This window comes from Diceros bicornis, chromosome 34 (genome assembly GCF_020826845.1).
Source record: "Diceros bicornis minor isolate mBicDic1 chromosome 34, mDicBic1.mat.cur, whole genome shotgun sequence".
Lineage (NCBI taxonomy): Eukaryota > Metazoa > Chordata > Mammalia > Perissodactyla > Rhinocerotidae > Diceros > Diceros bicornis.
The window spans coordinates 28,809,871-28,821,143 of record NC_080773.1 but is presented as its reverse complement, the minus strand read 5'-3'; the positions used below and the strand labels follow the sequence as shown (position 1 = coordinate 28,821,143).

The 11,273-nt window shown below is 38.0% G+C and overlaps 1 protein-coding gene across 1 annotated transcript; it reads left to right on the top strand.

Moving 5' to 3' along the window:
• Window positions 1-2,036: 2,036 nt before the first annotated feature.
• On the top strand, window positions 2,037-3,056 carry LOC131397900 (vomeronasal type-1 receptor 4-like). The gene has a single exon (XM_058531010.1). It carries the CDS (start codon window positions 2,037-2,039, stop codon window positions 3,054-3,056), a length of 1,020 nt encoding a protein of 339 aa, XP_058386993.1.
• Window positions 3,057-11,273: the final 8,217 nt, after the last annotated feature.

The window sequence follows — 11,273 nt, the reverse complement described above, 5'->3', positions numbered from 1 at the left end:
GGAGAGAACTTACTTTGGGGTAGAACTGGGTGAAGTAGAACATCTACTGAGACACACATACTCACTGCCAGTCCCTCACATCTCAGACCAAAGTATTTCCTACTCTCCTGCATGGGATCCATTGTTTGCTCCACGGTTCATGAAAAAGTAAGAGTCTCTCGTACACACTCTAATAGTCTCTAAAGAAATGCTAGCTGGAGACTTGTAGTTGTTGTTGGTAATCAGCACCTGGGAAAAAAGTTTTCAAAAATATTCTCAGCTCCCAAGCTTGTTACTGCCAATGCTGCTACAGGTGAAATGATAATTGCAGTTCTGAGGGGAGGTGAGGTCACAGAATCACAAACATATCTCCGGGTCTAGCTACCCTCTCACACATGTACTGACTGACTGCTTTGACCTTCACGCTGAGCCCACACCCAAGCAGCAGGAAAGTCAGTGGGTTTTCTCTATGTTCATCTGAGAGATAGAACCTGTAAGGGAAGGTGTTGTATCAGGAGTCCAGGTAAGTGAACATATTGGAAAAAAGGAATCTTCTGTGTATGAACTTGGTCCAGTAACAAAGCCATGTAGGAAGGTTGAATAAATCCTGTGGCCTGAGCTGAGATAGTAAAGAGAGATGGGGTCCTAGACCTTCCACCAATCCCTGATGCTTCTTGATGTAATGTAAAGTCATCCTCACTGATGGTGATTGTTGTGGTTTAATTTAGGAAATAATAAAATCTTATTTTTAATATACTTAAGGTCTGTATACTTAAGGGGTCAATCTGCTGTTTGGTGTAATTTACAGAAATCATAGACATAATTGTTAGGTTTCTAGAGGTGCACTCATAATACCTCCATTCTTGTAGTGAAGTGTAGGATGATGCTACAGGAATCATCTGATCCTGTGCAGAAACAAAGTGTCTGATAGCTGTTGCTGGAATAGAAATGTTTTCTCTAACTCTACGTGTATGAAGTGCTTAATAGAATTAATAATTGTGTCTCTATTGATTATGGAGAGACTTTTCCCCCTTCAAGTTAGGGAGGAGTATTTAAGAAAAAATATAACTTCATAAGTTTCAGGAAATCTTTTCAGGCTCAACTGTATTTTATAATATTTCTCCTGCTTTTAAATATTATAATGCCAATCAAAAAATGTATTTCATTTATAGAAAACAAGTTCTTGCCTTAACAATGCATGTTGCATGTGTTTCTTGTATTTTAATATCTTTGACATGTCTTGCCTTACTGATAATAATTTTATTTACTCAGGTATTAGTAATTGGACATGTATGTCACCTAAAGTTAGTGATAATTGGTTTCTATCATACACTGTTCATCAGGCATCAGTGTTTCCTGTCTCATAGTTCCTACGATTCATACTATTGTACTTTTGTTCCTGGGATGAAAGCAAATGAGTCTTTCTGTTGCCAGCCTAATGTTGAGGCACTCTTGCATTCGTTAACCCCAACTTGTCCTGGGGCAGTTGCCTGCAGTTTTATACTGCAACCAGGGCATCTATATTTTATTAAGATCTCTAAAGTTTTATTCAAAGATTATATTTTCCTATAGAATAAGGCTTCATAAATAAGTGGAAATTCTTCTTTACCAAATTTATGAAATAATATACCACCAATCTAAATTGAAATGACAGTGCTCAAAAACAAAACTGAATTTAGATCTGATTTATTTGAAGAATACTGCTAACTAGTATTTTATATATTATGTTTTAAACGCACTATCCGTGTTACCAGCACAGTCAGGTTCAAATTGCTACTCTGTCCCTAACCTGTGAGTGAATTTAGAGGAAACTCTTATCCTCTCTGTGCCTGTGTTGTCCTCATCTTTATAAGGAATGTAAGTGTTGGCCTCATGAATTTCTGAGGGATAAAGAAGTTACCACATGTGTGGCCTTCATGGCAGTAATTCATACATTGCAAGTGATCTTTAATGGTTATACTTTCAAGTCTTGGAAAACTCTAAAGGACACAAAAACTTAAGTAATTATTTCAAATTAGAAACTGTTAGTACGTTGAGAATATTGGATTTCAGTTAACATGATACATGTGGCCCACTCCTCCTCTTCCTCTGCAGGATCCTCTAGCTCAGAAGACAAATATCAGTTATGGAGAACTGACAGGATGGCCGCCAGGGACTTGGCAGTAGAAATGATCTTATTATTACAGACTATATTTGGATTTCTGGGGAATTTTTCTCTTCTTTACCATTATCTCCCCTGTTATTTCACTAGGTGTAGGCTAAGGTCCACAGATGTGATTGTCAAGAACCTGATTGTAGCCAACTTACTGGTCCTGTTGTCTAGCGGAATCCACTATACAATGTCTCATTTTGAGTGGCATCACTTCCTCAAAGATTTTGGATGCAGATTTTTCCCCTATGTTCGTGCAGTGGGCAGGGGTGTGTCCATTGGCACCACCTGCCTCTTGAGTGTTTTCCAGGCCATCATGATCAGCCCCAGGAACTCCAAATGGGCAGAGCTTAAAGTGAAAGCTCTCAAATGCATTGTGCCTTCAATTTTCTTCTGCTGGATCCTGCAAATGCTGGTAAATGTCATTTATCCTACGTTTATGAGTTGGAACAACAAAAACATCACAAACAGAAAAACTTTCAGACACTGTTCTGCTGCTCGTCATGACAAAACCAGAGACTCTTTATATGCAGCATTGCTATCATTCCCTGATGTTTTCTGTTTGCTGCTGATGGTCTGGGCCAGTGTCTCCATGGTTTTAACCCTGCACAGGCACAAGCAGAGGGTCCAACACATTCATAGGACCAACATCTCCTCTAGATCCTCCCCTGAGTCAAGAGCTACCCAAACCATCCTTCTCCTGGTGAGCTCCTTTGTCTTTTTTTATATCATTTCATCCATCTTTCGAATGTGTTTGTCTCTTTTTAAAAATCCTAATGGGTTTTTCTTGAACATCACTTTTGTAATCACTCTATGTTTCCCAACAGTCAGCCCCTTTCTGCTCAGGAGCCGTGACTCCAGTGTATCCAGACTCTGCTTGGTCTGCATAAGGAATATAAAATCCACTAATCTAGTGAGGACTATGTGAATTGCATGTATTTGCGCAATGTTCATTTGGTAATTCACTCATTCTCCTCAGAGTCCTAAGTACAATAATGAATGGCTGATCAGAGAATGTAAGCAGAACATACAAAACATCTTCTTCAGAGTAACCAATAATTAAAATAGTAATTGTAACGAAATAGTATATAATTATCATGTAAATACTTATGTGATTGAAGTTTTTCTAATTCTTGCAGTGGAGGAGTTCAGAATTCATTCTATAATAAACACCAGGTACTGAAACATTTGGATATTGTGGAGAAGTCTTTGAGTGTGTAACTTAAATCTATCACAGAAAATTTCCAGACATGAACTAGGTGTAACATTTTTAGAAAAGGTAAGTGAAAATGGAACAGCATGTGGCAGGTCATCACTGAAACTGAAGACAATAGTCCTGGAGAAAATTCAGTCAGTGACTAAAGTTTTGGGGAGCCAGTTATGAGTTTGTACCTTACACACTTTGAGAGGCAGTTGTCATTTATTTGAAATATGGTGTTATGAGGAAGGTTGATCATGTTTAAACATTTTCAGATAGAAATGGCCCGATTGATCTGGAGTGGTGCAAAGGAGAGCATAAAATTACATTTTACCTGATTTTTAAACAGCATCAGGTGAGTGTGACGATTTTGAAAGATATGAATTGCATAGAATTGGGATCTGTAGAAGGCAGATTTCTCTCTCTTTTGTGAAGTGGATTTGGGGATGTTGGCAAGGAAGACGTTTGGATGTATACACTCCTGTCTCGAAAGTGATGAAACTAGTTTGTGTTGAAGACTTCCATTAAATATGGAGCATGTAGGGAGAGCCATTTGAAAGGAAAGCCATCAATCCATTCTGTTTATGTAGAGTTTGTGGCTCCTTGATTTTCAAGGAGCAAAGTGGATATTTCCCTAACTTAAGAAGAGATTTTTACATAGTTTTCTCTCTATTTACATTCTGAAGCTGATGCAAAGTAATGAGTACTCAACAATTTGAAAAACAAAAGAATTATTTTGACCTAATGGATTATACATTGAACCTTGTACCACAAAGATAAATGCATATTTTCAGTCATGTGAGACATTTAAATGTACCACAAATTAAATCAGAAAAAAAAGGAAGAAGAGAAATATAGATATATATAGAAACACACATACCTGTAATTTTATGTATAAAAAATATATATACACACATATCACATATGTGTGTGATATGTGTGTATATATGTATATGTACATATAAAGTCTATGATGTTTGTTATCCATCAATGTGTTAGAAGTCGCACATTATGAAAAATTTAAAATAGTAGTAATTACAATCATGACAAATCTTCGAGTGTATGTTATCTAATGTGTATATTGCCGTGCTAGTTGTTTAATTGTTAAAATTTCATGAAGTCTCTTTCTCATTTTTCTAATTTAATCTTATCATTTGGCCATAACTCTTGAAAAACATCCAAGGAATGTAGTAAAAACTATTTCATTTTATAAGGTGTAATTAGTGTACTTAACTTTCATATAATAATTGATACGTTTGGATATCAGTCGAATTTATTTTCTTTTTTTATTTTTATTAACTTCTTTTCTATTATTTTTTAGTATACCTCTACATTATAATCAACCCTTTTCTTTGAAAGTTGTATACTCATTATTTTACCTAGAAATTTCAGCCTAAATTTACAAGTTAATCACAATGTCATTGTATTTAATACTATGAAACCCCACCTTTTCAATATAAGAACATTACAACACTAATATATTCACCATATCCTACTATTTTGATTGGTGATAGGTATTTTAAAAATTTCAAGACAGGTGTATAGCTCAATGAAAGTTCACAAAGTGAACACATTTCTGTACTCAGTACCTAGATCAATCAAGAGAATATTGTCAGACCCCCAGGAGGCCCTGTGCTCCCACCCAGTCGCTGCGCCTCAGGGTAACCACTGCTCTGACATGTAACAGCACAGGTCACTTTATCTTCTTTAACCTTTTATAGAAGTGAAATCATAGAACATTACCCCTTCTGTATTTGGCTTTTGTCATTCCTTATGTTGGTCGTGAATTTATTGCTGCAGGTTGACATGGATCATTCATTCACATTGCTGTATAAGATTCAACTGTATGAATATAAAACAATTAATGTAATCATTCCACTGTTAATAGGCATGTGAGTGGTTTTCACTTTGAGACTGTTAGGCATAGTGATGATATGTATATTTAGGACACATTTTGATGACACATATACCGATTTCTATGGGCTACATAAGTAATAGCAGAATTGTTGGGGGACAGGTTTACATCTCTTTAATTTTAGGAGATAGTGCCAAAGAGGTTTGGAAAATGTTTGTACCAAGTTCCACACCCACCAGCAATCTGGGAGATTCTTGGTTTGTCCACATCCTCGTCAACACTTTTAAACTTTTTTCATTTTTATTTTAGATTTCTGATTGGTGTGTGGTGGTACAAAACAGTGATTTTAGCTGGATTTCCTTGATTATTATGGAAGATGAGCATATTTTCACATATTTATTAGACATTGAGAAACCTCTTTTTGAAGAATGTGTTAATTTATTTTGTCCATTTTTTCTATTGTGTTAATTTTTCTTATTTATTTGTAGCAGTTCTATATATCAGCTGGACATGTTTCTTTTCTTGATTCTGTTTCTCTCATGGTCTCTCTGTCTCTTTGTCTCTGTCTCTGTGTGGATGTATGTGTATATGTCTTTAGATGAAGAGAAAGTCTTACTTTAACATATCTTCATATTTCCTCTTCTACAGATAAAGATTATTATTTTGTTCAAGAAATATTTTCCTATTCTAAGACTAGAAAGATGTCTTTTGTCTTATTTTATAAATGTTATATAGCTTTATAATATAGATCAGCAATTCATCCAGAATAAAATATTGTATGTGTGGATAGCAAATTATATTTTTTTCTGATAAGCTAACCAATGTTAACTCATTCAGAATGTTATTATTTTTCTCGTATTTTTCAGATATTATTCTTTATTTTCATTTGTTCTCACCTCTCATTGCTCAACTAGGTTAATATCACCTCTTTCCTGGATCTGTCTTTCCTGTGAAGTGTCCTGGTAAATCTATGTCTCTTCCTGCCTCCTTCAATCTTTAACGACCCCAGAGCACCACACAACCAAGGTTAGTCTTGGTATCAAAAAACTTCAATGAATTTTTTAACTCAATTGTTCCCAAATTTTTTTAATTTTAAAATTTAGGAAGGTGCACCCTCTCAGGACACAATTTTACATGAACTTTCAAATTTTTTTCACATCTCATATCAGTTTTTGTTTTGGACTACCTTGCAAGGATTTTTGTATAATAGCCTTGGAAGATGGCAGGAGTGTCTTTGTTGGGGGCAAGGGCAGATTAATTACCTGTCCAATATACTAAAGATAATGCCTTCCTCTGAGGGAAATGTTGGGCAGATGTACTTCTAACCCACATTAAAAGATTTGCGTTTCTCAAGCTTAATGTTCTCCAGCTGTGACACACACCTACTCTGTGTGCAGCATCCACGTGGACCTCTTTGTGTGGAAACCGTGGGGCTTGTGGGAGCAACGGGAACAGATGTGAACAGGAAGCTTTTGCTGCCTGTTGTGCCGCGAATAAAAATGTCTTTTGTCTCTGTCCCAGGAGTTCCATGTCTTGTGCCATCATCCATGAAAATGGCATGCTAATCTGTTGGTTTTCAAGTGGGGTAAAATCTTATATGCTTTTCATTTCTTGGAAGTCTTGACAAGGAGGATGGGATAGTGACTGAGCTCTACAAAGAATAGCCTTTGTGCATTGTCATAGTATCGGAGGGATGCTAACTTGTTGAGCCGATCTCAGTCTGCTGGGGCTGCTATAACAAAGTCCCACAGGCTGGGCAGTTTATAAACAACAATTTATACTCCCAGTTCTGGAGGCTGGAAGTCTGAGATCAGGCTGCCAGAATGGTCAGGTGAGGGCCCTCTTCTCGGTTGCAGACTTCTTGCTCTCTCTTCACAAGGCAGATGGTGACAACGGAGCTCTCTCAGACTTCTTTTAAAAGGACTCAATCTCCTTTATGAGGCCTCAGCCCTCATGACCTAATCAACTCCCAAAGGCCCACCTCCTAGTACCATCACCTTGGGGGTTAGGTTTCAATATATGAGTATTGTGGGAACAAACAGTCCATACCAGGACCTTTTGGAAAATGTCAACATCCTGTTGTTGTTTCTACATCATGATATAATAGGAATTGTTGTGTTATATGCTTGTGTTTCACCATCCCACGCGTGCAAGAGGGGATTATCCCAATCACAGTGAGGTGCAGATAGAGTAGTTTTAGTGAGACAAACTACCCCATCAGGTGGGTAAGCATTAAGATCAAGTGTCATTAACCTGTGATGTACAAAGTTTTCGTGAAATAAGTACGGTCTGTTTGTTGGCAAGTTAGATGCCTCAGTCTCTGTAGCAGTTTCTAAGGTGTCACCACCTCTGCCAGTAGGGGTGGCTGAAAAAACCTGACCAAATTCAGAGTCCTGTTTTCCAATGAAAGTGTATTGGGCTTCTATGGGCAGATTTACAATCCTCAACCCTTCCAACAGTGAAGGAAAAACTCTTTTCTCTTTGGGTCCTCATCATCTAAAAGGAGGTCCAGATCTTACTAGATTCCTAGGGTCTGGGAGATGGCACGAGTCTCTGTGAGTGATGATTTTGTCATTTAGAGTTTCTGGCAAAGGGAGGCGGTGTCCGCCTATAAGCCCTCATTGGTGTATGAACTTGGGGCCACCCTAACACAACTATCAGGTACACTCCTTGGATAGCAGTATTTAGCTTGCTGTTGAGCTCCCCTCAAAAGTGAGGCCTGGTCTTAGAAAACTTGTGACTCTCTGGGTTGATATTTTAATTTAGGGATGAGTCAACTTGGACCCTAGTATTACCAAGGTAGGAAGGGCCCCCAAATGCCTGAGTCTCCTGAAAAGTGTGCAGTCAAGAATGAAGGCAGACTGACATCTCAGCTTTACAAGAATATGTTGTCAGTTTGGCAGAAATGTTGAGTTCCCTCCTGCAGCCAAAGCCACTGGCACTACAAACCCTCAACCCTGTGAGATTCCCCTAAATGCATGGTTCACTGGTAGTTTAGGTAAGCTGAAACCTAATGATGTCTGCTGGGCCACTGTGGTTATTTAGCCTCAGTGCCAACTCTGCAGAACCAAAGTCAGATTCAATTGTTCCCTTCATTGGTCAGATTGCAGATATCTGGACTACTATCAGCAGTGTAGCTGTTTTGTTATGGAAAACTATGGACTCTCAGATTAAGGACACTCCTCTTTTGGGGTGTGAACTATGGAAATGAATTGTAGTCTGAAAAAATTGTCTGGGTCCCTCATTTAGATGTCCAAGGTAAAGGCCTGTTCTTTGAAGAGACTGATCAGAATGAAGATGCAGATTGAGCATATTTCAGCCTATTTCATGCAGGTTACCTCTGCATGGCACACTTGTGACTCCTGGTGAAAGTTGACCCTCTGACTCATGACCTGTTTTCATGACCACTGACTCCCCTCTCAGACTAACATAATGACTTACCACTGCTGACACCTCCAATACACCCGCCAGCTGACACCAGCAACACCACTGTGGCTATTGAAGATAATGTGTGTCGTGTTTTAAACTTTCTGGACCATTTGCACTCTGAGCATATGTGCATTTTATTGTAAAAAGCATCCAAAAAATGAGCCAGTAGTCTGATGCTACCTCCCTAACATCCATGTACGTTGATTAGAAACTTTGGTGATTAAGCGTGTCTTTCCATAGAAGTGCTTTGTCTCCTCTCAGCTTCTTCTAGGATGATTAAAATAAAGAACAGGGAGATTTTATAATATATTTTCAAAATCCAAGTTCAGCACTGACCTATTCTTGGGAAAACATGTCTTTCTTTCTCCTAACGGTAACCACAGACCATCCTGATTGGTTCCTGTTCTGAGAGGCATCTCAAATAAAGAAGCCTATGAGATTCACTCAATTACTTATTGAGAATTATTATTCTGGTTAAGTGTTGTTTTACATAAACTTTTTATTTCAGAACAGCTTTAGATTTACAAAAATTTCAAAGATTATACAGAGTTGCTATATATCCCACAGTCAATTTCAGGATGATTATCTTATATTAGTATGTACATTTGTTATAATTAATGAACCAATATTTACACATTTTTGTTAACTAAAGTCAATACTTTATTCAGATTTTCTTAGTTTTAACATAATCTCCTTTTCCTGTTCCAAGAACCCATCCAGATACCAAATCACATTTAGTAATCACATCTACTTAGGCTCTTCTTTGCTGATACAATTTGTCAGACTTCCTCACTTTTGATGATCTTGACAGTTTTGAGGAGTACTAGCCAGGTATTTTGTTGAATGTCCCTCAATGGGGATTAATGTGATATGTTTCTCATGATTATACTGAGGTTCTGTGTTTGGGGGAGGAAGCCTGCAGGGGTCTGAATTGCCATTTTCAGTACATCATATCAAGAGTACATACAACCAACATGATTTGTCACTGTTGATGTTAACCTATACCCCCGGATGAGGTAGTGTGGGTCAGGTTCCCTCACTGAAAGTGACTGTTGTCCGCTTTTCATACTGTACCCTTTGAAACAAAGTCACTATGCACAGCGCACTCTTCTGAGCAGGATGTTATGTTCCACCTCCTTAAAGATAAAGTTTCTACATAAATTATGTTGAATTACTCTAAAAAGAAGATCTGTCTGTTTTCTCTCAATTTATTATTTATCCAATCATTTACATCAATTTAGAATCATGCACATTTGATCATACTTTCGGTTATATTCCAAAACTGCTTTTCCTTTTTTTTTTTTAAATCAAATTGTTCCAACTTGACCAATGGGAGCTCTTTCAGGTGACTCCTGTGTCCCTTTGACATAGCCCATAAACATGTTTTTAAAAAAAATTTTTAGCATTTCCTTGCTTTATACTACTACATGATTCTCCAGGCTTATTTTATATATATCATGTCCTAGTCCTAGATTCAGCCATTTCTCTGTGGAATCCCGGTTTCTTTTCTGGGACAATGGTGTTACAAACCAAGGTATGGACAGTAGGTGTTCTCATTGCTACTTGGGTGTCATTTTTTCCATGCCCTCTCAGCTCAAAGATCAGGAATACATATATGTGTATACTACATCATTCATATGTGCATATCTATAAATTTGTCTATATGTAATCATCTGTGTCTATATTAAGCTAACATAAGTTCATACTGATGTCTCTGACTCTAATCCATTACACATGGATCATTCTAGCTTCATGCCTTAGCTCATCTGTAACCTTTCTCTCCAAGAATGGGAAACCTGTGTCTCACCAACTGCCCATGTGATTCAAACACAACTCTGGTTAGGTTTTGTATAAACTCATTTGTTTCTTGCACCTGGTTCTTCCAGACACAAATGTCTAAGTTAAATTATGGGATGACAGCCACAAGGGTGAAATTACAGGTGTTGGAATTGGACATTCCGATTATGTGGAGGCAGAGGAAGAGGAACAACTGGACACCTGGGATGGAACATGTTAGCAGGCAGGAGGTCCAGGGATGGGAGTACTAATGAGCTTTGTCTTTCAAAAGCCTCTCTTGTCAATTAGGCTCCAAGGAGTGCAGAAGAGGGTCCTACCCTAGTGGGCCCAGAGGACAGACCATCCAGTGAAAGAGGATAATTCTTGAGCTGTAAAGTCTAATGTAATTTTCCCTCCTAGGTTTTTTACTTGCCTAGGACAGATGACTCTTTTTTTCTTTCCAATTTCTCCCTTTGGGAATGGGTTTGTCTACCCTATGCCTGTCCGACCATTGTATTTTGGAAGCAGGTAACTTGTCTGCTTTCACAGGTTTGCAGCTGGAGAGGACTTTGTCTCAGGAAGAATCATGTCTGGAGTCTCAACCAGGCTTGACTTAGCTGAGATAAAGATGAGATTTTGGACTTAGACTTGATGCTAGAATGGGTTGTGGCTTTTGAGCTGTTGGAATGGAGGGTGAATATATTTTGCATGTGAGAAGGACACGAATTTGGGGGCTCCAGAGGGCTGAGTGTTATGGGATGGATTGTGTCATTCCAAATTGACAAGTTGAAGCCCTAAGACGTAGTATCTCAGGTGAGTATAATTAGCAATAGGGCCATTAAGGAGGTGACCAAGATAAAATAAGGCCATAGGGTAGGCCCTGATTG